Consider the following 26792-nt stretch of genomic DNA (forward strand, 5'->3'; position numbering starts at 1 on the left):
TTAATCAAAAAATCTAATTAAAACGAGAAGCCGCTCCCGCTTCATGGGCGGTATTCGCATTGTTTATCGCGCATCTCCCACTGATTACCATTTGTTATCACTACAACGCAGCGACCTTTTACCAGATCTTAACCCTGCGCTCGCAGAGACTCCGGCTATCCCCGAGATTCCACTTCGCTCGCAGACGGAAATGAAACAAATACGTATACGTACGTTGTAATGTTGCACGTTTACTGCGTGTTTTATTTCGCCTGCACAATTCGCAGCGTGTTTTGAGCGAGCCGAAGAATTTAATATTTCTACCGGGCGACGTGCAAATTAGGCTAACAAGACCTGGAGTCGTCCTGAAGCGGACCATGAAACTCCCGGACTGTTAATTGGTTGATTTTACTTTGGCGAATGTATGTTCACCTAAGTAATAAGCATAGTTAATTTATTTCCTTCGTAGCCTCCGCTTACGTGGCTTATTTTGTATGAAGTATAAATTTTCAAAGTATTTAATTAGTAGTTTCTTTAATTTGGATTCCGATATTAATGTTTCGACACAGTTCGCGTATAATTAGATGATTTAGTTGATTTTATCTTTCTTTGCGAATTCTATGACGAAAAGAATATAAAATAACAGTTGAATTTATACGACCAGGAATCACACGCCTATGCATGCGACATCCGCCACGTTTAACTTTACCCCGACAAATGGAGGACCGCCTGTGTGGCTCCGAGAATTTTAATTGCAAAGAGCGCATCTTGAGAAACGCGCCCGTGGATTAATTGAGAATACGTGTATCCGAGTTTCTGTGCGAACTCTACGCGAACGTGTCCCTGTGAGCAGCCGGGGGACTTACGTCGGGGCCCCCGATAGTAGGCGGCCTTATTGAGCGCGCGGCCTTACTCCGCATAGCTCACGTTCTCTTATACGCTACCGTATTAATATTTATGAAGTCCCCTATGGCACTCTATGGCAAGATAGTGCGTCCTATATAAAGCGACGCGAGAAAGTGATAAATTCGGACCATTGCATAATCTGGCCACGCACGTACGAACACAATTCTGTCGTTGTCTTACATAAGTCCCGGCTGCGTCGTATTGGAGAAAACGAAAGAAATATTCTTCACGTTCAATGATGCATTATGCTAACTTTTCACGCTATTGATTGTAAATCGGACGGTGGGTAGAAAGAATCTGTGACAACATAACGTTACGCATAACCAACAAAATAGGAAGACGTTATTTCGCATTTATGAACAAAGAAAATGTCATACGCAATTAAGCTGCATTTCTTCTCGCATCAATTTTAAGAGCATGTATAAAAGTGTTATTTAATATTATTTAATCATGTGGTTAATTTAAATGTTAACGTAATGTTAGATTTTGAGGTCGACTTAGTAAAGCGAAACATAATTTGAAAGAGAAATAAGAAATTAGCAACAAATAAGTAAAAGAAAAAAATAAAACATTACATGTAAATTAAAATTAAGTTGAAATGTATCATGTGCGTGTATTATTCATAATTTATCATTTATGTTGCCCATTTAGGTTGCGGCTCGTTATTTTCTTGTTCTATTTAAATGAATACTAATGTCTCATTATCACATTTCCAATTTATTAAATTATTATCTTTATATATCGATTTCATTACGGCTAATGATGACTGATTAAAGTTGGAACGGATCCCATTTAATATTATTAAACGTATAAAAAAATTGTTATTCTACATCTTAACCGTTGCTCATCTTCCTCTCTTTCGGGTTCAATTAAAGTATTTTTTTTTTATATTCTTTTATCTGTTGTATGCCGGTAAGACTCGCTGTATAAGAATATTACTGATTGCCGCTAGCGACTACATTGCCGTCGTCAGTTCCAAGCTAGTCCCGGGGCGTCTGATCTTTGACATTGTAGAATTGCTACGTTGCACCGGTTATTTTAGCTTCATTCTTGTATCACACGAGCGAGACGTAGCTCCTCTGGCTCTTGACGTGCGTGAGCAACGTCGGATGATCTAGTCATAAACGTAGCTCCTCAATGACGGCGCAAACGGTACGGCGGTGGTGCGAGGTAAAATCAACCTAGATTATTTAATTCATGCTCGCCTTGCACATGCCCGCGGTCCCGGCCACGCACACTCGCGCTCGCTTGTCCCCGAGCGCATCGATCACGCGTAGAAAATCTTTTCCCGGCGTCCCGCGGCCTTGTAACGCACGCGAGAGATCCAGCGAGGGTCTCGAGTGTGCGCCGCGCACCGTCCCGTCTTCAATATTTTACGAGATGATACTAAATCATCGGATAAAACGCGATTATTTTGAGAAACATCCTCCTCTACTCGCCGCTCATTCGTAAATTACTGCTACTACGGTAGCCACTAAATCACAACTATAAATAGCGATGTTTGCTCGCGAACTTTCCTCGCGAAATTTCATTTCTCTATCGGGCAATTTTTTATTCGTTATGGACTTTTTTTATACGCGGGAAGAGAGGGAGGGGGGGGGGAAGAGAAGCCAATAATTGTCTTTACGTTTCTCCTAGCGGAAATATTTTATTTTTAGAATCTTTCCCGCTGTGGGAAAGAATTAACGCTGCTCAACGTGCGTACGTTAATGATCGCGTTACTCCAGGCGGTCTTCGAAATTGTTTTGCGAATGCCGATTGACATGTCCGAACGTACGCTGCGCGGCACGGTACTAAAACTACGCTTAGCCAATATTAGCGTATCCCGTCCCGGTTTATTTTATCGCGTCGCGGAATTTACTGTCGGTAGTCCACTCATTAAATCCGCCACGGCGATGTGTAAATATGTCCGGGTGAGGGGGAGGAGTGGGGTGCCCTCAAGTTACAATCTATTCAACATGGAACATAATATCGTAAATCGGCAAGCGGGCCGTATAGCCGCAAAGCATAAAATAAAGTGTCTCTATCACAACGGACGTGCCGTGCCAAACGTATGGTAAAATACCGCAAAGCTAGCTGTGCGATCACAAAATAGCGGATACTTTCCGCACGCTGGACACTCTCGTTTCCACGCATTCGGGTCGAATCGTTCCGCGCATACTGCAGCTCGCTCTTACGCTTTGCTTAATGGAAATCTTTGCAGCGTTTTTTTTTATACCGAACCGATTTCTCTATCATGTAACGTATTAACGAGAAACCGCAGTAGGAATTATTCCCCCCCATTCGACCAGACAAATGTAGAAGTAAATTGCCGTTTAACCAAGAAATATTCGTGTGATGGACAGACAAATTGTTATTAAAAGCATCAATTCTGTAGTAATTTCTTACTACGAATCTTACAAATGATATACAAATTATGAAGCCACATTTACTTTTTTTTTCTACGTTTCTACAAAGCTTGTCTATCGATGTACAGTGCAATAGAGAAGCAAAAAAGATCCGCTTGAATGAAAGTTGTGGAAGACACTCATACCAGATAATGAAATTGAATTTTCACTCGATAGGAGAGTGCGAAATCTGTAATATCGGGGTGTGATATCGGAAATCACCCACGCGTGCGGGATCGTGCCCGATCGGGAGAGCGTGGCGTCAGTGTTCACCGGTTCTCGCGACGATCGGAGAAACGCCGCGCACACGCCTCTCTCTCTCTACCGATCACCGTCGTGTCCATTTTCGGAGAACGATCACGGACCAGATAGTTCCTGCCTACGCCGCGCGGCCGCGGCCTACGTTCGCCGCAACAATAATAAGTCTTTTCTTTAAGGTTTGCGAAAGTGCGAGCGAGCATATAATATCCGAGCCGATCGACCGTCACTCGGGGAATCGATAGCGAAAGAGCGCCGCGCGCGTCAGGAGACAAAACCGTGAAATATATCGCCTCCGTTCGATTTCAGCGTTCCCGCGCTGGTCTCCCCGGCGCGGGACGAGTAAACCTTGTGGTTTATTCCCGTAAACATCGGCGATGCCGATTGAACCGCGCTCGTATCGGTTCCCCCGCGAGCTTTAATAGCCGAGAAAGTCTTAGAGTCGCGTCGATCGAGAGCCTACGAGATTTCCACAACGCGCAGCGTACCTTTTCGCATTCGGTGATATGTGTCATCAGTTTTGCGGAAACATAAATTGCGCCGAATGTCGAGAATATTCTTGAGTCGAATTTATGATGCGCGTTTTTTTTTCTCCATTATTTTGTAACGGAATTGTGTTTTTGTTCTGTGATAAAGATTTTATTTAAATTTAAAATTGATAATGAAATACGTAACATATTGTACGTACATTATTTATTCACGTTTAGCGATTCTAAGCATCCTGGAGAGAAACGCATAGTTAAAATGGCGACCGTAGTCCGTGTTTGTGCGGGACGAAACGATGCATGAGGCAAAAGTTACGGGATCAGGAAATGGCTGCCTATTCTTGCGGCTCATCAAGCATTGCGTTACGTGATTTATGTATGCAGGCATCCAGCGGTGACGCGAGTCTACCTGGAACCGTGCACTGTCTCGGCGTTAGGCGTTTCTTACATGCAGAAATCAACCGCAACCAGCTGACTAATCATTTAATTATATTTCATTCGACCGACTGCATAAATTCCACTCTTAACAGTCATCCCAATTACGCCATGTCAATGTAAGATCCATTCGAAGAAATTCACATTTACGACATATGCGTATGTAATTTTTTTTTTTTAATGGAAAGGTAAAAATTTTTACTAGGTCAAGCAAAGTGAAAATATAATTCAATTCTATGTGTGTCAGGAGGAATAAAGCAAGGTAATTTCTATAGAAATAAATAGGAGAAAATTATCTAATTTATATCTTGGTACTAGTTTATATTTTTACTTAATATAAGTATTTAGTGGCACAAATATGAAGTGAATGAAAAATGAGCAATATAGACAAAAATGTGGTAAATCATATCTAGTTTTGTGCAAAAAGTATTTTTAAAATTCAAGTACAACTGATGTTAATTTTTTATTAATTTATGTAACTGATAATATAATTATGTAATTTTATATTGAATTTTTACAATTTTATAAGCACCAAATCAGTGCTAAATTAAAAAAAAATTGTTATTTTGAAACACTAGGTAACAAATAACAGGCGAGAATGAACATTAAATACTGATCGTGATTTTCATAATTTAAACTAATAAGATCTAATATTCATTTTTAAATATATTTATATTTTAAGAGCACGTACATATATTTATATTTTAAGAGCACGTACGTTGTAAAATCTTACAACATCCTAGTAATACACATAGTTTCTCCATCACGTAGAATTATCCAGCGCGATGCTCGATGAAAGTTAATTACAAAAGTGAGGGGCAAATAAAGTAACGCTAGAAATGCCGTACGATGGAGATTGATATGCCCGCTTCTTCTCGCGAGATTTCGGAGTCAGCGAGGCGAGTGGTTCCCGGCACGGAGAAGAATAAAAAAAAAAAAAAAGAGGAATGCAGCCGCAAGAATGCTGGTCTCGCTCGACGAATAGCGCGTAAAGCGTTACTCGATCCGCATCGGAAAAATCCGGTGTACTACTGGGAATTACGCATCGTTTCAGCGATGTTACGAGTTCCGTGGCGTATCAGAGCAAACGGAAACGGCGCTAATGACGATCCCGGCGCGCATACTATGCCCGCCGATCATAGTATGCACGCGCATAATGCGACGCGATTTCACCGCGCTTTCATGCCTTTTTCACGTATTATCGAGATGTTACCTAAAACGCGACAATAAAAGCGAGAACGTGCGTATCGAAGTGCAATGCGAGCGCCACCCGCATTGGTGATTATGGGGGGGGGGACAAAAAAAAAGGATCGTACCGTTCGATCTCATCCTCCCGATTGCCCGGCATGTAGACCGTGATAAATGTTTGCACACGATCGGCACATGAACGCCCGTGCAATAAGTAATAATGCAACTTTGTCATTGCATGACTCGCGAAAGCGGGAATGTACAATACTTCGATTAGTGTTACGACGCGAAAACTCGAGACGCGGCGAATGCAAATTGATTCCGACGTTTGAACTCTGTTCGAAAATTTGTTTGATCCCAGCAGACTCTTGTTAAGCGCTAACTAATACCGATTCAGCATCTGGGCTGCATCACACTTTTACCGCGTTTTACGTCTGTATCATTACAATATAGATGAAGGAAACGATTTATTTAATGAATACTAATGCCCGTAATTTACACATGAATACATATTTATTACAGATTTAAAACGTGCTAAAGTAAATGATCGGCGGCGATTATTGCTAACGTGCACTTTGCAACTTTGCCCCGTACGGAGTTAGAAGAATTACGGCTTTATTACGGTATTCATGTGGGCGAACGGGATCGCGGCGTTAAAAGTTGCGGCGAATAAAAAGATCGATCGCGATTAACTCTCCCGCAGGGGGGAAGTCTGTAATTTCGAGAAGAATAGCACTGAATACCGTGATTATAATGAATGCATGTAGGGCGCGTGAGGTCTATCACACGTGCCGCACAATTTACGCATTTACGCATGACGGTATCGTCCGAGCAAAAACGGGTCTACCACCGCGTGAACACGCTATTGAAGTATGGTACCAGACCCGACACGTCTCTTCACCTCTTCCACAGGGACAGGACAAAAAGCAATTGCTTTGAAAAAGGCGTAAACTCGCGCGAAATAATAATAACGACATTTAGGTTTTTATTGTCGAAATATTTATTCTTTCAGTATCCTTTGAAATTCTTGATTGTTTTATAAATTATTTTTATAAAAAATATTTTTATAAAATTTCTATTAAAATTACAAATGTGGAGTTTTTATAAAATTTTGGAACAGATCAGATTTGCATACTTTAAAAAATGGTATTCAATATAAAAGTGTTAAAACTTTGTGAAACTTAAATTTTTTTTTCTTTTTGCGAGCTGTTTTGTAATAATTTAAATTTTTAGAATATGTTCTTATAAATATAGATATGAATACAATATTATTACTTTTTACTATGCCTCTAATATATTTTAATTAATAAATATAATTGCTTATGCAAGTTTTCGTGATTATTAGAGCGTATAACAGAGAAGAAGAAAAACAACTTCTTTATTAAATTATTAAATTATGAATAAATTATAATAAAACTGACATTTATGATGAGTACATTCATAGTAGTATACTTTCAGTGTATTTCAGAAACATCTGTTAAATAGAGAAATTATTTCTTCTTTATTGTACGCTTTAATAACTGCGGAGACTTGCACAAATAATGATATTTATTTATTAATTTATTCGTTAGAATGCCATATTTTAGAATTTAATTTTATATTAATATTTTTTTGTGGGAACTATTTTATCTTAAGCGCCGGTGAGTATACTCTACTTTATAAAATAAATTTTAGGAAGACATGACATTTAATTGCTATAGTATTGTCTGCACTCGCGATAGTAATCGAAGCTGAAAATTAGTGTCGGGTCGAAGGAGATCTTCGTCCTTGGTCCGCTGACAATTCATGACTCGCTACGGGAGGGTTAAAACGCTTGACGTCACATGATCTACACAGAGCTTATACTCGGTGTATATGCCTATGGCAGTCGGCAAATCAGGTATGTCAGTGGAGATCGTGATTTATGTCCGCGGTTCGGCCGCGGGCGAGATGTCGAGACGAAATTGTCGAAGCGTTATTTACGCTCCGCGCCGCGCCGCATCGCGCTAGAGATAGCGTCGTCGTAAACGCGCGAGCGTGCGCGAAAGTTAAGGCTGAGAGGCGAGATTACAAAAGGAGAGCGTCAACCCTTAACGCCGCACACACTGTCTGCCTCTTTAGACAGCGAAAAAATGCTTCGCGGACACACAAAATTGTCAGCAAAGATTGTATTTTCTTTTTAACGATTAGTTTTGGGATGCGCCGATATTGTAAAAGCGCAAACCGTGATGCCATTAATACACGAATTTCCGTACTGAGTTCTCATGAGTACTCAGCTATAATAACTGTTGAATATATACGATATTCAGAGAAATTTAATACTAGGCAATCAAAACCTTACAAAATGACTGGTTCCAGATTTTTAGATTAAATTATAAAAACTATTAAGGTGATAAGATGATAAAGTTTTTATCGGATTTTTTATTTCTAGATTAAATGTTGAAGAAATCAAAAGTAATAATAAATATGTGAAGAAGTTAAAAATAAAAATAAAGAATGGTAGAAATTTTTAGATACATTTATGTCGGTTATTTTAGTATTAAGCAATATTTTCATATTAGCAGATCTTCCAGTAACTTATATATAATGTAAAATAACAATTACATAATTACATAAATTTACTATATATACAGTTATATTAACTTCATTGATTTTAATTAATAATAATCTATATTTTCTATTATAATAAACTTATTGTTATAATAAACTTTAATACACATTATATAATATTTTTTAACAAAATACATATATATTACAAACAGAATTCTTCTCAAATGCGCATACATATATTCTCAAATTTTAATAGATACTGTATATTTCGTGTTAATTAAAATGTCATGAGTTCTTAGAATTTCGAGTCTTAGTATTCGAAGTGCCAAAAAATCGGATTCTCGGAAATCATCAGAAATTATTGTGTTTTTAAAGGCGACAGATACTTACATTTTTAAAAAACTTATATAGTTAAAAGAACCACGGGATACCAGTTTGCTCCAACAACACGCTCGAAAGTTTCAATCATTATTTTAGAAGTATCTTGCACAATATCTTTCCGCAAAGGATATTGTCCGTCGTCTCACGACAATGTTGAACGTATCCGCGTGGCAGGCTCACGTACCTTCGCAGTGACGGTGGAGCAAAATTATTGAAACGTTCTTCACGCTGTGCGCGAACGCACACGCACAGGGAGCGCGTATATGGATACGCAACACGTGGATGCGTGCCGCGCGCACGAAATGGCATTGTCGTAAAATCGCGGGCGTGTATGAATCCTATCTGGAAGCCGAGGCGTTGTAGCGAGACCACAAAGGAGGAGAGGCTCGCGCATCAGGAGGACCGGACGGGTTAAGAGTCTGCCTGGAAGAACCATTGTCGCTCCTGGATATGAGAAGAATAAGAGCTGCTTTTCTGAACAACGAAAGAGCTGACCTTCTCTCGTGATTTATGACATTAATATTGCAAATAAGAAAAAAACTAGACTTTGTACCTACTTGCGGAGGACTATTCTTGCTACGTTTCGCAGCAGTAATATTGCAATTTTAACTGCAATTGTCAAAGTACACCGTAGTTTAATACACATCTCATTACCTTCTTATTTTACTACTTAAATTCATTAATTGTCGTGTTGCAGTTGAAAAAGAGAAAGGCAGGGCTCGCAGTTTACATAAAAAGATGTCGAAACAAGCACATTGATGGCAGTAAAATCATCCCGATGAGACTGTCGGGTTCTCATCGGTTTTTTTTTTTTAACATCGTACTTTCACTTTTCTCCGTGAGGTCTACGTAGCTGCGGTCGTAATACGCCATGAATGGAAAGGCTCGCATGCGTATAAGCCATCTTTTTCGATGCGCAAGAACGTCCCGTTAAAGAAACGATTGCACAAGAGCGAAATTCCAGGGTTGCTCCTTTATTTGCGCCGCAGCAATTTGCGTACCGTTGACGGCACTACGGATCGTGGTGGCGAGATAATTTCCGTTTTTGGCGGTAAGATGATTTCCGTCTTCGTTCAAGACCTGAAATCTGTGTCGAGTCTCGAAGATAATTTCCCATTATTTCAAATAACGACAGAATTCAAACCTTCTTAAAAAATATTTAAATACAATTTTGGAAAAAAATTATTTCTGAGAGTTCTAATCTCTCGATTGACATCGAATAATATAATTATTCTTAATTATAAGAATTTATCACAAACACAATTCACACGCTCACATTTTTGTTTGTATTGAGATTACACTCGTGGAAAGAATGGTTTTTGTTAAAGCATCTGAAAATTTAGTTGGATACCGACAACAATTTGATTAGATCATAAAAATAATTATATTGGATATTAAGCAAATTAATAGAGTGTCAAACCTTGAACATATTTTATAATTATTTTGATAGTCCAACAAAATTATTTTTACATCTGTATTCACGGTTAAATTTTCAAATACTTCAAGTAACAAAATCGTTTCCTCCGTGCATTTATGCAGCAAATCTATAATTTTCAATAACGGAGTAAATAAATCGATTCGCGTTAGGGAGGAAAATGTATCGACAACCTGTGATCAATTGAATTAAAATAATACATCTCGTTGGACTCGGCATGTCGCGAGGGATTTGTAACCGAATAACTGTAAACCAGTATCTATTCTTGCCATTATACAAACACGTCGCTACCGGAGGATTGCGCTCTTTATCATTCCTTACGGGACTCGGTAAAATCGGTTCGGAAGGGAAACGATTTGTTCCTAAATTATGTTGTTCCCAGAAGTACACGCGATCTATGTAGCTTCGACCGTTCGAGCGTATCTGAATCCATCACGGCGCGCGGCGCGGCGCGGCGCAACGCGGTCTCGGTGCACGGCGGCTCGTTTCAATGTTGTTACAATGAAAATTCCAGTCGCGGGAATAATAAATACTCTAAGTAGATAAGTATACTCCGGAGAAACGTTTGCGCGCGCCCGCAGGACCGTAATATCCACCTGCTCGAACGCCGGGCATTATTCTATGCCTCTATCGATTTCGACGCAGGTGGTGAAGGTAATAAGCATCGCCATTCTCTCGCACCGTATATATATATATGTACGTATATATAAACGCAATAATTTAATGCGATTCACTTTCGCCATTCAATGACACATCCACGCACACACGCGCGAGCAGATGTGCAACGGCCACAAAACGTATGCTCATTCCGCGTTATTATTCCTCGAACAATCGACTAATTTTTATTGCGCCTGATGGTATCTAAACAAACTGTCTAGCTAAATCAAAGCTGCAAACGTTTTAGGCCTATAGCGTTTCTTTATTTGAAATGTTGGCCTCCTCTTTTTGTCTATTTTGAATAGCTCTTCATATTCCCTCTTTTATACCGCGATAATATATAAGTCAGACGTCTATATAAATTGTACGTTCGTTACTTGCTTCCATTTAATATTTTATTCTCAAATCGCGTGCATTGTTTTATCTCTTCTGTAATATCCTTCGTGTGTAGGCAGGCACGCGACCTTTGGCCCGACGCATAATTTACATTACACTCGAAAAGCAAATATCGCATGGAGGAGTGAGATTTATGCGCGCCTACGAAATTGCAGCGCGCGCGAGGGCTGAGAAATTATTTTCTTTCTCGGTCGTTACGTTTCGGTTAATACGTTCCCTCTTTTAGATTATCAAGTCGGGCAAACATACGGCCGTAAATGACGCGCGCCGGGAATGCGAGGACAAAGGAGCCGAGGAGCGGCGGCATCGCGAAGTAAGGATTTCCTGCTCTCCGGATGCGCGAGTTTCATCCTACGAGCGCGCGAGAGATCTTCGATAAGCGGAGATAACGCGCAAAACGATATCGTTCAGCAATCTCGCTCTTTTCGAGCCAGTCGCGCGATCAACTCGCGGCGGTTTAATCTCTCCCTTTGGTTTATTAATTGAACGGCCTTTACCTTTATTAAAAGTCCAGACGCCTTTATATCATAACTGAGAAACAGACTTCTAAAGTTCTCTCCGAGGAGAAGAATGTTGCCGCGTTTTATGCCGCAAGAATAATTCGCAGTATTTTAAAGTGTACAGATTAATCTACTTAATTGACTCATTAAAATTTAATTATTAATAGAATAATTATAATAATGCAATAATACAGACCTTATACGTAAATTACTTTTTGAATTTAATATAATTTAATAAAAATTTATACATATATTATGCATGTACTATTTTTTTTGTACATAATCTGTATAATTTTATCTCTTAAAATACGCAATTATATATGAAATTATAAATTGTGCAAATATATAATGTTAAAAACAGCGAAATTTTCTTGATCTTTGCGCTAGAGGAAAATCAACTTCGGGTAAACAATTCCTTTTTTAAAATGTAATGCGGTAACTCGAAAAATATTTTCAATGTATGATAATGTTCAAAATGTCTGCAACTCGGAACAGTTAGAAGGGAAACGCTTTTCATGTAGTAGCCGTCCATTTCTTTCGCGATTCCCTGGTGGCTATCTCTTTGTGACGTAAAATGGAAAATTATTTTCTCCGCTGCGGATGCGAGCTTTTCAATGTTCTCTTTCGCCGACTTTTTCTCAAGCGGATAAATTTAAAGATGTGGACTTAATGCGACCTAGTAAATATCCCGCTTTCACTTGCACGCTTTCGGGTTTCGAGAGATTGCCCACTGCAAAAGTGGGAGGAGATGAAACGCGAGTCTATCAGACATTGCAGAAATTTAATAATTAATTAACGCACGCTACATAATCTGATAGTGCTACGTAGGCTTATTAATTACTCCCTCGGACTACATTTCATACAATAAATTTCTAACATCATGCATATCGAACTTTGTAATTAAACTTCTTTTAACTAATCTTATCGAAAGCGTAATGCTTCTTTTACATATTTTACTACTTATCCGTACACTTCCAAATGATATTAACAATAAACGATCTTTTTGTTAATAATTATAAATCATTATTTTATATCTTGTTATAATTTACGATATTTCATGAATTATATTCGGTGTAAAAAATTTATTTGTTTTATAAAATATATGTAAAGTAGAGAGTGTATAATTAAAAGAAAAATTACAATTTCATATACAGAGAACCGTCAACTGTAACATTAAAAACATATAGATTATTCTACTTACATTTGAATATCTTTATATAGTTCAAACATAAATTTTTTATTAATTTAAAAGTAATTTAAGTTTTACTTTTGATATTAAATTGCCTTTTGTAATACTTATTTGCAAATTTGATGGGAGGAAGTAGTATGACGAATTAAATCAAATTTTGTACGTATAATAAAACGCTAATAAAAATATGCAAGTTATTAGAAGTCAATTTTTTGTTTTTTTTTTCTTTGCAGTTGGTTTTAGAACTAAAATGCGGACGTTCACGATCAAAATTTGTTGTCGTTGGAAAGAAGAACAAAATTTTAGAAGCCTTTTTAAAATTTCGATAACTCTGTGCTGGCGCTGTAGATCCAAAACAATCTTAAAACGTGCCTTCTCTGCTCGGGAATGTCGGTTTTCGCGGTCGAGAGAAAGCGGACAGCCGCGGGAGACACTTCGTGCATATATTCGTGCAAACGTAACAAACGTAATTATCTCATTATTGCATAAAGAGGTATTTTTCGAAGGACGCGGCGAACCGTAAAACTCGGAACGCGAAGCTGGGCGATGCGATGCGATACGATGCGATGGCGATGGCGATGGCGAGATGGCGATGGTCGTAAATTGCATACACTGTGAACGATGCACTTCTGGCAAAAATGCCGCAGGGTTCGGTTACAGCGGCCGCGCGCTAAAAAAGGACGAGACGAGGCGCGGTTAGATGGAGGAACCCGAACGAGCCCAGGGTCAATAACATACGTTTTGACTTCGGCTTCCTTTTTCTTCGCGAGATAATTCGAGGGCGGGCACGCAGCCTCCGGGCGAAGAATGCTCTTTCGTGCCGACGACGCGTAGTATATATCGTGCCTCGCGCATCCGACGAGAGATACAATGACATTCAACCGCGTGTACCCTGACACGAGTAATTGCCCTCTCAATTATTGACGAGCGTACCTGTGTGTGCAGTACGCGCAAAATGAATAACACGATCGTTTACTATAGCGCAATTATTTACGATCGGTGTTCGAAGTCGCGGCGAGAAAAGATATGAATGACATTAAAGCACTGTATACCTAGGTACATCAGGCAGATAAATCACCATGTTTTATCATGCATTCTGGTAGCGGTTATTTGAAATAATGACTCACGTAGAGCTTTCCGCAAATTATAAAATTATATTTATGTAAGTGATTTAGAATAGGGGCTCCCGAGAAGATAAGAAAAGCGTAGTTACAACTTTTATAAAATAATAACCCACGTTGACGAGAGAGAAGGAAAAAGAAAATTGACAAGATAATTTTGCTTTCGGAATAATTTAAGAGCACTTTCATACAAATTTACTTCAGTTATTAAATGCCGGATTATTATTAATATTTAATTTAATGATAAAAATACTACCGTAATTTAAATTTTACTCTATTTATTGTACATTTCTCCTCTTTTCCTTTGAGAGCAAGTACTAATAATACCTTTTCTCAGAGCTGAAAAAAATTCATAGAACTCTTGCCGACTTTCTTGCCAGCTCTCTTCATAGATACCGATTATCGTGCCTATATAGCGCTTAATTGAAAAAAAAAAAATTATATGATCCTGTACTGTAATTGCACCCTGTTGCTCGTCTTCTAACAAATGAGCATCGAACAGCTTTCAGCATTGGAGGAACGGACGACTCGCGTAAACAATTATTAATAGCCGTAGGAATCTTGCTGAATCAGGGAAGACAATTGTGTAACGTGGATACCCATACTATTTCTCGCGCGTTTTGCGGGAGTGACGCGGCTGCATTGTTCCTCGAGGACGTGACTTCCTCGTGCCTTTGTGGCTTCGCTCGCACTGTGCCTCGCACGCGATACCATTCGATGCGGCTTTCGTGTTTGCTATTCTCGTTACGTCGCGGGCAAAACAATCGCAGGTACCCCCCCCCCCTCGATAAGCTCGATCGGCTCGATGCTAAACGTGATCAGTGATAACTATCTGCACATTTTCAATGTGTGTTGTCCTACATCTCATCCTTGTCCCTCGCAGAGTTAGTTGCGTTAGAGGTGAATCCTTGAATCTATTATCCTCGGTCCGGATGAGTGGCCGAGGGGCAAACGACCTTTAGAACGCGGATATAATGCGGGGAAGAAAAAAAAATCTTGAAAAAAAAAATATTAACGGGTGAGATTTATATGTCGGCAGAGATAAATCTAATTTAAGTGGTAGACAGTTACTACAAAATGCTAATCAATTGGAGACTAAGAAATTATAACTTAACCGCTCAAACGCGGTGGTAAATTTGTACAAGCACAGGGCTCATGTGTTAACGTTGAAGCGTGATTTATCGTATTCGATTATCCAACATTTCTAATGGTAATTAACTGCGCTCATTAAGAGATAACGTATTTTATTGAAGTGATCTTTATTAGTAACGAGACTCATCATGAGGAGAAATGCATCGGGGAATTGAAAAAAGAATGTATGAATGTACCCGAAGGCTACACCAATTATTATATATTATCTACTGGCAATAAATATCACATGCATACATTTTACTCAATTTTACTGTATTGAATTTATATCATAGTTTGAAATTAAAATATTGGGATGTTTATTTAACTTTACAATTTATTTCAAGCCGATTGCGTATTGTCAGGATTATCAGGATCCCATACGCTCTCCAACCTCCATTTGTTTTATCCTTCGCACCTGTTTTCTAGTTGATTGCTTCTTGTAACTGTTATTTTATTGTTATTATATATACTATTAATAGAGTCAAGCATGATAATTGAGATCTCGGGGTTAATAAAATAATGAAACGATTCTTCACGATAAAATCAGTTGAGTTCGAGTTTTATGGTTTCGTTAAACTTTTTTATTCTAACCACAGGTTATTAGAATCAGCCTATCCATGAGTTTCTCCAACAATGCTGAAATATATAAAATGTAGAATAATTTAAATTTACCGATAAATACCACTTGAAGTCACAGACGGCTCTCTCGTTATATCTTTCCCCTTGTCCCTTACATCCTGTTACGTCTCGGCCCTTATTTATCGGAAGACACGTCGCCGACAGCCGAAAGTCTCCGATTGCCAATCCGACCGGGAGAGAAACGATCCTGCTGTTCCTGTTTCTGCGGCTCGCGCGAGCGAGTGCACCCGGGACTGGGTGTGTGCGCTCGGAATGCGCTGAAACATTGCGGCCACGAGAGCGGCCGGGGATTAAATCTTGATGCATTGCCGTTATCCACGCGTGAATTTTTGCGCGCGGGCATTAGAGCCACGGCGAAAAAGTTATCAATTTATTGCACGCGCGGCGTCGATACGCGATAACGCTCGCGCGCAACCCCTCCCGGCGAATTATTAATTGCCGGCCCGATCGCAATTGTTGTACCAAACGAGTTCCCGCGTCCTCGCTGGTTGTTTGCGTTGTATAACCGCGCTTATCGCGATCGGCCGTCACGGTGTCCCTTAGGTGTATCTTAAAAGCGTTGTTGCCTACGCTCGCGACGCTTTGCAATAATTTATTAATAAAATCTGCATTTTTCTACACATAAGCATCTCTCTCCCTCGCCCCTCGTCAGATTTGATATTTTTCTCTGCCGTGCAATTACCTAGGGACGCGAAATCAAAGCCAAAGTAATTTGATTTTGAGACAAAACTGATTCGAAGTCAGATTTTTCATATGACGAGAAATTGACGACAACGCAGGAAATTATACTGCGGCATAATAATTAGCGATCAAAATTATATCAGATTTTTTTATCCTTATGAAATCTGATTTTTATGTCTGATTCCTATGTGTAATTTCGATATTATTCTCTTGTAGATATAATTTTTTAGTTTATTAATTAATTATGAGTGGCTTTTTAGCCTTTTAATTTGTTTTATATAATTATAAGTAGGGTGATATAAGTTTAATTCATTAAATTCTCATTTTATCTACGCATAATTTTTATTTGCTCACCTTGAATTATGATTTATTACTACGTTCTGACATAATTGCAATATTAGTTTAATTGATTGAATTCTTATTATGCTTATATGACAGGCAATAGATAACAAGGCAATAAGTGCAACCTTGTATACCTCTATCTGATACTTTGATGGATGATTATTATGGTTAATCAAATTGTTATGTATGGAATTTTTTAATTTTTAAATGCCAATACTGTGTAACGAAAAGAAAAAGTTATGTAAAATATTCAATATTTAATAAATGTATTTTATCATAAGTGACGCTTTCAACATTTTCATAATGACATAGTAAAAATACGTTATGCTAGATTCACCATATTGCCATTTTGACTGTAAAGTATTCCTTGGGTATCCATTCCTTCGGCTAAATCCTTACGATTGTAATGGAATGACGAAAGATTGGGAGCCACTGGCATTCGCATTCCTTGCGATATTTCCACGTGCCACGTTCGATTTTGGTCGGACCAGTTTCGTGCGGAATCCGGCGTGCACGTTTATCCGACCGACTGGCTGGTCAGTTCACTAATGCGTCTTCTATTGTACGCGTTGCTGTTAGGTGATGTCATTCCGTATGTTATTTCAAGCTTATCCATTCATACCTCGCATTTTTATGAAAAACCTCTCGCGTGGACGGCTAAGTTGAACGACGGGAAATTACCGTGTGACTAGTCTAAGTTGTTTAGCCGCTGGTCAATAATTGGCGCACGCATGATATTTATAATATATAGAATACTTCAGATGTGGAGGATAAGAGAGTCCAGTTTAACAGGCGGAACTGATGTTTCCGACCGCGGCGCGCTTCGTACCCGTTGCATCGACTATAACTTTATGTAACCGTACATAATGCACATTATTGCATTAAATTATTTATTCGCCATCGAGCGAATGTTTATCGTGCATGATATGGATACTGCAGGAAGTTCGACCGTGCATTCCTACATTTTGCCGATTAAATGTCATACAATAGCAAGTCGCGAGCTACGCGAATACATTGTACGTTTTACCACGTTTCAAGGTTTCGCTTTAGCGTATTGATCTCAATGAGAATATCAAATCTAGATTTTATTTCGAGTGCTCTGCTTCATTCCGCGACATTACTCGAGTTAAATTACATAGATTACAAAAGACATTTTATCGTCCCTAAGTTCTGAAGATTTGTTTTGAATAAATGTTTATTTACAAAATGCTATCATTTGTTTTTCATTAAAAACTTTTTAATTAAAAGGTTTAGTTTTTCCATAAGACTGAATATAATTTAAATTATTGTCTTCCGAAAAGTAGATTATTTTGAAATATTTTTTTTTACTAAATGCATTACATGCATACTTTCATGATTTATATGGATTACATCTAATAATGTTAATAATAATAATTATCATTTATCTTATTGCATGATTAATGCGAAACTCATAAATAATATGGAACTCATAAATAATATGGACTCTATGATATATGGAAATAAATATTTTGCGTAAATAATCTGACTATTTAACGGTCGGCCCATCCGTTACACAATTGTACTGGCCTTTTACATATACTTGAGCAGCACGTGATGCTAATGCGAGCTGAAAGATACTTCTTTACGTAAACGTTACGCACTTCGGGATATCGCATAACAGTCGTACAATCTCCATCCGTCCAGACGAACAAGCGCGCGTTCGAGCAACAATGAGCGCTATTAAATTATACGCGCATAATGTCATACGTTGCGGACCGCCACAGGATACGGCTCGCAAGGTCTTACCCAACGGCGACCACGATTCTCCACGTTCGCTATCGTATACCTGTCGTCGCACACGTAGACAAAGCATCCGCCACTAATCGAGGACCGCTAAGCCGCCTTTCTTCTTCGGCGAGCAGTTCGCCCGCGAACGAAAGACTAACGACTGTTGCGAGAGCCTCTTTTCTTCGAATAACGTCGGAGCATTTAGGACTCGTGTCCTTGCCGAACGCTTACACGCGGATCTTTGTCTTGGCTCTCGCGCCCCCGGGCGATGTTGCTAGAGATGGGTAGAACTGTACCAGCTGTAGTATAAGAAGTACATTTAATGGAAGAAGTACGTTAATGTTACTTTCCGACAATTTCGAGATACTTGGCAATCTTCTCTGAACATTTCTTACCGATATTGAATTCTTGATAACTCGTACGATAAGAGAATATTTAATAATGTAACAATCAAAGTTCGTTGCACGTAAAACTTCGTATTTATGCTCTGGAAGTTTAATTTAATTAAAAACTTTAAATTTATCTTTTATTATCGACGCCTTGCTGCAGGAAAATAATTATTATATATATTCTTCTTTTTTTATTTAGCGCTTCTGATTCCGTGATGTCCGAAGTGCAATATAATTGCCGGTAATATCTCAACCGCTTTTAATTATAAATACAAAAATTAACCGTGAGATTAATGCAGTGTCGTCACTTTCATTACGCCGTAATAATTGTATCTACATTCACTTGGCGATATATATCAATTTGAGATTAATATCAAGATTGTGTCACGCGCACAGGTCTCATCGCGCGTTCCTGACAGTACGAACGCGCGTTATACGCGCGTTACAAAGCGGTCCAGCCGCATGAAATTGAAAGTTAGCGTGGGCCGATAGCTACCGCCCAGACCGGTCCAAGTTTACTCGTACATTAAGTCGGTGATCCGGCCTGAGGAAATATCACTGGCTTGCGTTCGCGTCGAGTGCCCCTTAGCGGGATAGTAACGGGGGTGGAGATCGTTTTCTCGAGTCTTGCGCACGGCCCGATATCACGCGAAAAACAGCTTGGCAAACGGCGTTACGAAGAATGCAGATAACTCGCCTCGACCGATGTAGCGATTCAAAGTAAAGGAGAGAAATACTGGCGTATTTTTGCGGTTTTCGCGCAGAGGAAAAGGAACGGCGAGTTAAAAGAACTTGACTAAATGCCTCGTTACAAATGGCATTTCGCGACGGCAAAAATGACAAGCGAATTCCAACAGGTTTTGCCTCCCCGTAATGAACAGCGTATGACTGCTGAAGTTTGCGCTGTACATTTTTATGTCCAAGCTGACACATTAAGACCCGGTTACCTGTCAACCTGAGACCGTCTTTCCCAATCGGCATCATAGTTACGGCCATGATCTGGAACGGAATCGGCAATTGCCGGCTGGAGTTAGTTAGCCGACGCTGTTTGCGCAGTACTGACCCTGATTTAAATGTTTACGAAGACTGCAGAGAGAGAGAGAGAGAGAGAGAGAGAGAGAGAGAGAGAGAGATTTCTCGTGTTCCTCAGGCGCGAATTATTAACGCGAAGGACGCATCGAGAGGAAATTCCACTACCGTGTCGACGGAACGCTCTCGCTCTAGAATGCGATAATTGGCTCCGTTCGTTCAGTAGCTCGGCGAACACACCCGGGGTCTAATTCCCGTTTTTGTTCTGATTGCAGGTCGCCGGACAATTATTGGACACGGAGTTTCAGCCGACGGTAACGGCGACGTGCAAGGGCGGCTACATGACAATTCGCGTTAATCTCAATCAGAGTTTCGTAGGCGCGGTCCATGCGCGGGACCATCGAACCCCACAGTGCATGGTGTCGGGTAATGGCACCACGCACGCTACCCTGGGCATCAATCTGTTCGCGTCGCAGGACAGTCCGGAGTATTGCGGAGTCCTCGTGAACAACGTAAGTCCGCTATGATTATGGAAATCGTAGTGCGCCAAGGGCGACGAAATCAGAGCTAGCGTGTCGGTTACTTCTACGATTCGCGGATAGTTAACTTGTTTGACAATTTTATTCAATAGTATGTGTACTAGAAGCCTTAAGTATAATTTTAAGAAATCAATCAACTTGGATTACATGAGCTTACCACGTGTAGAAAAAAGAAGATATTCCTCCGTCTAAGGTGCATTTACGGGGATGTGGAAAAAGTGCCACTCCCGTCTATTTACATGAGAGAAGTTTCATAAAATTAATTGTTTTGAGAAGGTTGCGGGTAGTGCTGATTTACATACTCGGCCACTGGAGACGCCTCGAGAATAACGTGAGAATCCATCATATGGAGATTACGATTTGCATTTGAATCCTTCTCTTTCCGCCTAGGTGTTTGTTCTGCAAGTGTAACGCTTCGTGGCCGGACTTAGGGTTTCCCCATAAATAAAATTTTTACATATAATCGGAATTGAGTTTACAAAATGTTCTCACTTTACGTAGAAGTCGAAATAAATACTTTAAACGAAACATGATGAATTATTTTAGGCGTATAAATCTTAAATATATTTTATTATTCTTTATATTAAAATTAAATTGCAGCATACCGAAGAACGTTCCATTCCTATTGCTGTTAGGATACACAAAACGCTGGAACTAGCAGACGATAAGTTTTATGTCATTACGTGCGGAAAGGCGGGCTTTAAAAATGCCAAGTAAGTAGAAGATCAATTATCAATTATAATAATATACGTACTATAAATAATACTTTGTAGCGGAATTTGTAGTAATTATGATTAATAATTTATAAACTAATCCTACATTTTTTCTTAGTTTAAATATTAATTCCTTGTTATTTTTACAAATTTATGTATTTTATTATCACATGTTTTACTCGTCGCAATAAGTAAATTGTCAGAATGACGGAACGAACTGTGTGCTGACGCTGCACTTAGGATTTAGCTTATTTATGAAGCAGTACTATCGTAAATAATCGGTATATACGTTTTTTAAACGTACGTGAAATAGAAATATCTCGCGCCACTGGCTGCTTGACACGCGTGAACAGCGCTATCTAAACGGGAAATACTATTCGCGAGGCTTTTAATCGGTCATTAGTGGCTCCGTGTTTTTCTAATCGATCGTTGATATTTGCCATTCGGCACTCAGCCGTATACTTCCGCTTTCGCGGTGAATTGATTGTACATCGAGATACTTCGACTTGGAGAGTAATCAATTTAAAGTGTCGATATCTTTTGGAGGATACCGAATACAAGTTTTAATACAATTAGACACTTTCTCGGAAAATATCAGTATTCTGCGATATTAATGTAATGTATAATAATTAGAAATAAACAAAGTTAAATTTGATATTTAGTTCGAACGTAATATGTGTTGCAAAACATCTCTTTGCCTCAAAATACCAAGTATGGCTAATGAGTATTCAACGGTCGTTTATTGTAATGCTTTAATGGTTAAAAGATAACTTTACGCATTAAAATATAGTCGTTGTCGAATTATACCTTAGTCAAAGAAAAAATCGCGACCGATGGTACAATTTAATTAGGCATCCGGGAATTAGATAAGCGAAGCGACAATGTCAGTAATTAACATGCTCGTGACGCTGCGGTTTACCGCAAGTCTTTTTTTCTTATTCTGCAACGAAAAATGCGGCTGACAATTGGTATGCGACCGTTGTCAAATGAGATATCTCGCATAAATGACAAGTAGCCTCTTTGTCGGAGTAACGTTGTATACCTTCTGAATAAATTTTCTCGGTTCAAGGCACCGTGGAAGTCGATACACATGACCCTGCACGACTCGTTGATTTTCTTATCGCATACGTATCGTCAGATGTATTGACTTGTTGACGTGCTTTTTTTTTTATACACTTATTCGCTCACTTCGATCGCAACCTCGATTAAACTTGTGTCACGTTCCAATAATAAAATGCTCTGCGGGAGAGACGCGTGGAAAAATATCCGATGCTCACAAAACGGTGCTTTTTTTGCGCAGAAATGAGACTTCGCTGGTTTCCCTTCGCCTTTTGGACGAAGGCGTGAGAGTACAAGAAGCTATATACGGTCACAACTATACTCTGCGTGCCGAGATTTCACGCCCAGACGGTTCGTATCTTATATCCCATATTCCGCCGTTTGCGTCTTTTACGTCCGGACGATACAGACAAGTCCGTTAGCCGCGGCTTCTTCGTGAGATCTTGCTGTCCGAAGCACTGTTTCGTTGAACATTCAATTTGCAGGAATGTACGGGATTCGAGTCAAGAACTGTTTCGCGTTCAACAAGCTCAACTCCAGCGTGCAGCTCATAGACGACAAAGGGTAAGCGTATGATTATTACTTTGATAAAAATCGAATAAATCGATATAACTCAAATTCATAAGATCTAGATTAACAAATTTAATATTCACCGATTTTAAAATTTATGTATACCATCTATAAATATTAGGTGCTTAAACGCTATAGCTGAAATACACAAAAGTATATATTTAAGACAGTAAATTGATAAATATTGCAATTTTCCACTACTACTAATCTATTATCACTATATAACTTATTTTCAAGTCAATAAAAGTGTATCTTTTTAAAATCTTACCGTTTTCTTCCTCTCTCTCTTATTAAAACATTTATTGCCAAGATCTTTATTACGCAAGACAAGAATTGAGATTTTTCTCCGTTCTTTATAAGTTCCGTTCTTTGTCGATGCGGATTTATAACTTTTGAAGATGGCAGAACTTTAAGAGAAGTTTAAATTAATCTTAACTCTAGTTATTTTTATTGATCAGATCTATCTAGTTAAATGAAAGAAATTAAACGAAAGATGCGTAGTTTGTTACTATTGTACTTCATAGCGTCGCTTTGACAATGGAAACGATCCACTAATTGCTACTGAATTTGTTTGCAAAGCTGCCCCGTGAAAGTGCGAATGACGAAATTCATATACGATCGAAGCGTCGGTATAGCGGATGCCACATTGTTTTCCATGTTCCGGTTTGCTGACAGTTCAGAGGTGCATTTCCAATGCGACATCGCCGTGTGCAGAGGTAAAACTCATCCGGTCAATGATTTCCCATTAGCATCTCGTTACGAATGTGGGTTATAAAATGGCATTCAACTTTTACGACTTGTTGCTTTGTTGCGACATTACAGCAGATAACGAGTCTCGTTCATTTTATGAGGAATTGCTTTTTATGTTCCAAATCGTAAAAGTTACGATGCTTTTATAGAATAAAAATTTTAACAATCAGTATCACGTTGATTTAGCTTCAGTTTCTTATTGAATATAAAACTACATGCACAGAGCGTTTCAGAAACATAACAGAAACATTGTCTTTCAATCTCTGCCGTTCTCATTTTTTATTTTTCACGAACTATAGTACTTTTTATGAATTAACGCGACAAGTTCCCGACGTATAATCGTTAATTATACGTCGGGAACTTGTCGCGTTAATTCAAGAACTTGATCAGAATATTTTCCATTGCGATATAACTAAAATTTGCGTGTTTAGGAAGCTGCGGTATTCCCATATGCGAAGGAGACAAGGAAGAGTTAATAAAGGGTGGCTCCTCTACTAACGGACAAAGTGTTAGTAGTGAAGAAGGAGTGCTACTTGCCGGAACGAGCGTTTTTGTTCTCCAACCAGGCGAAAAACGAGGTAAGCCAAGAGCTCTATCGACAAATTAACTGTTATTGTTACTGTTATACATATTATTATTTATAATACATCATTTTTTTATCTATATCGTTTTCCAGCTTATGCGTAAAGAAAAATGAACAATTCATTTCCAATTAATAAAATTCTTGGTCTATCCTTTTTTTTTGTTAAAACTCTTGTTAGTTTTAATTTTCTATAGTTTTTTTCTTTTTTAAAATATTTATAAAAATACACAGAATACTCGCTATTAAGAAAACAAGTTTTACAACATAGTTGACAAAGAAATAATTAACAATTCGTAATTACTTGGAAAGTACATGGTGAAAGTATATTTTTAATTATTTTTTAAGAGAAATTGTGCTTTCCTGGGAAAGTCCGTTCGGTTTATATAAGTAAAGATCGCGACTTGATAAAGAGATCGACGAAAACGATTAGAATAACGTCCGCTGTAGTTTTTTGCGGCGTCTGCTTTCCAGTGCAGTTAGCTTTGATAAGCCGTCGCGTCGTGACATGAAAAGTATGTAGCTATGTCGGGAATGCGTGCGATCTTCTTCTTTCTTGATCTCCTTATTGCTTCTCTTGCGTATATGTCCCATTTATGTCTTCTTCCCGCGCGTCGCAAAATGGTTGCCTGTCATCCCTCCTCGTCATCCTGACCTGCATTTTGAGTCGCTTCGACACGCAACAGCCCAGGGGCTGTCATCAAATTATAATGTGTACTCAAGTTGGCATAAGTGATCTTATTCCGCTTATCACACTTCGTGTCTTCTGGATTTTTTCGTTAGTCCGTCCGGCATACAGTCCCACGCTGTAATTTTCACAACCGGTCATCAACGATGTCCTCGTGAACTTATGTCATTAAATTAATTATACTATGTTATAGAAACAAACTAAATTATTTTCTTATCTTACTGAACCTTGTATAAAATGAAATGCAATTTCCAGCAGGAGAGATAAAATTAATAACTGTTTTAAAAGTTATTAAAACAAATTAGAGTCGAGACTATTATCGAGAGAAGAATTTATCATTGGAAAATTATTGCATCGTAAATGCATGTCTTTTAATTATTTCATTTGACCGCCTGCTTAAACAGAATTTTCTTTCATTGAATTGCTTGTTTAAACAAATGGAAGTTTTTACATTAATACTATAATTGATGGTATTTCCATTGCAACGCATGTACAAACTTATAAATACACAAATGCAATACGAAAATTACATAGTTCCTTCATATTCAGCAGTTGTACAAACATTGTACGATGACGGCAGCGTGCACCCGCTGTGGCTCCTATGGTTGGCGGTGGCACTCGGGATATTATTCCTCATCATGCTCATTATCAACATATTCCTGTGTTCGGCGATGACCTGTAGCTGCACCCGGACCGACATTATCGAGAAGGAGCCGTCAATCATTGAGGATTACGATCCATACCGCAGCTGGCACGGCTCTCAATACGGGTCGAGGTTTGACTTAATTACCTCTCTAAAGCGAATTGCGTGACTCGCCGACAAAGTATCTCTATTAATTGCGTCAATAATATATGATTACGTATTGTATAACTGTGCGCCATCCACCATACGGCGTGATGCTCACTTAAGTGGCTCGAATTGATTACTGATAAGCTAATGAAATCGCTGTCGGATTAAATGCGATGTGTAATTGATTTATACATACATTTAATTTTTTTTCTGGTAATCGAGTATAAAAAATTGGATAACATCAGAACGTGCGACTGAGGAATCTTCGATGTTAAGATGTTCTCTGGCAAAAGTGAAAGATATCGTGATCTGTCTAAATAAAATCGTTTCTACTTAAGCATCGCAGAGTCACGATAACAGCAATTAGTATCTTGCATTACATATCATAACGCATGCGATGGCGTGTCTGAACGAGACCCTCTTCTTGTATTCAGGTATTCGCTAAACGGCAAGCAAGGATACGCCTCCGGGGGATCCACCATGAACTCTACGAGGTCGATATCGACGAATAGCGATCACTACGCAATAGTGCACTCCCGACCAGGAAGTAGATACTCCGGTCCCGGACAGAAGCATCATCATCATCACAGAGGACCGCCGTCCAACATCGGTTCACACTACTCCGGGAAGTGATGTTCCCGTTAGCTTCATTTATTAAAAAAAAAAACTAGAACTCCATTGTCTTCATTAACGTTACTCTAATTAAAACACAAATTTTATGTATATTATGCGTCGCGCGCTATGGCATTATCCCAACCGCACGAATGACAGGCATTCGGTTCAACCGCAAAACTGCCGATGCAATCGATCATAGAAGAATTTAAAATATTACTAAGAAATATAAAGTTAAAATAATTGAACAATATATTAAACAATGCGTTAACACCTTTTTGATTATAAAGGATTATTGAAGATTTCAATTTATATCATTTATCGCTTTATGGCTGAAAATCAACTTACTCCATTTTTCGTACTTCAGATAATATCATTCAACAAATTGTTGTTTTAACATTAAAATATATAATAAATTAATAACTGTTAGGAAAGTGTTAATAGGAAAGTGTCAAGCTCAATATTACATAATAATTGTTCATCTCCTTTTTTCAACAATACAAAAATTTTACGGTGAATGACGAAGAAATTCCGGGTATTATACGTGTTTCATTGTTTTTCTCACAGGAGACCTTTTTCTATACTTTTGCACTTGTTAATATCAACAATGGACACTTTTATAGAGCCGGAAAACACGGATTAAATACCTATATTAATGAGATGAAATTTCCTATGGATAAGCACG

General features: G+C 38.7%; 1 protein-coding gene across 3 annotated transcripts in view; it reads left to right on the forward strand.

The window, feature by feature from the left end:
* Positions 1–26150, forward strand: part of LOC105834120 — a 29658-nt gene extending 3508 nt beyond the window's left edge. The window contains exons 2-9 of one of the 3 annotated variants that reach the window (XM_012676364.3): positions 20082–20318; positions 20946–21058; positions 22359–22468; positions 22603–22681; positions 23267–23403; positions 23869–24015; positions 25255–25474; positions 25930–26150. In XM_012676364.3, the coding sequence (XP_012531818.1) occupies positions 20082–20318; positions 20946–21058; positions 22359–22468; positions 22603–22681; positions 23267–23403; positions 23869–24015; positions 25255–25474; positions 25930–26128 (1242 nt within the window). In that variant the 3' untranslated portion in view covers positions 26129–26150. Of the gene's footprint in view, positions 1–20081; positions 20319–20945; positions 21059–22358; positions 22469–22602; positions 22682–23266; positions 23404–23868; positions 24016–25254; positions 25481–25929 lie in introns of all 3 variants that reach the window. The other 2 variants (XM_012676363.2, XM_012676362.3) reach the window with 2 other exon arrangements.
* Positions 26151–26792: the final 642 nt, after the last annotated feature.

Source organism: Monomorium pharaonis, chromosome 9 (assembly GCF_013373865.1).
Source record: "Monomorium pharaonis isolate MP-MQ-018 chromosome 9, ASM1337386v2, whole genome shotgun sequence".
In the NCBI taxonomy this organism is placed as follows: Eukaryota; Metazoa; Arthropoda; class Insecta; order Hymenoptera; family Formicidae; genus Monomorium; species Monomorium pharaonis.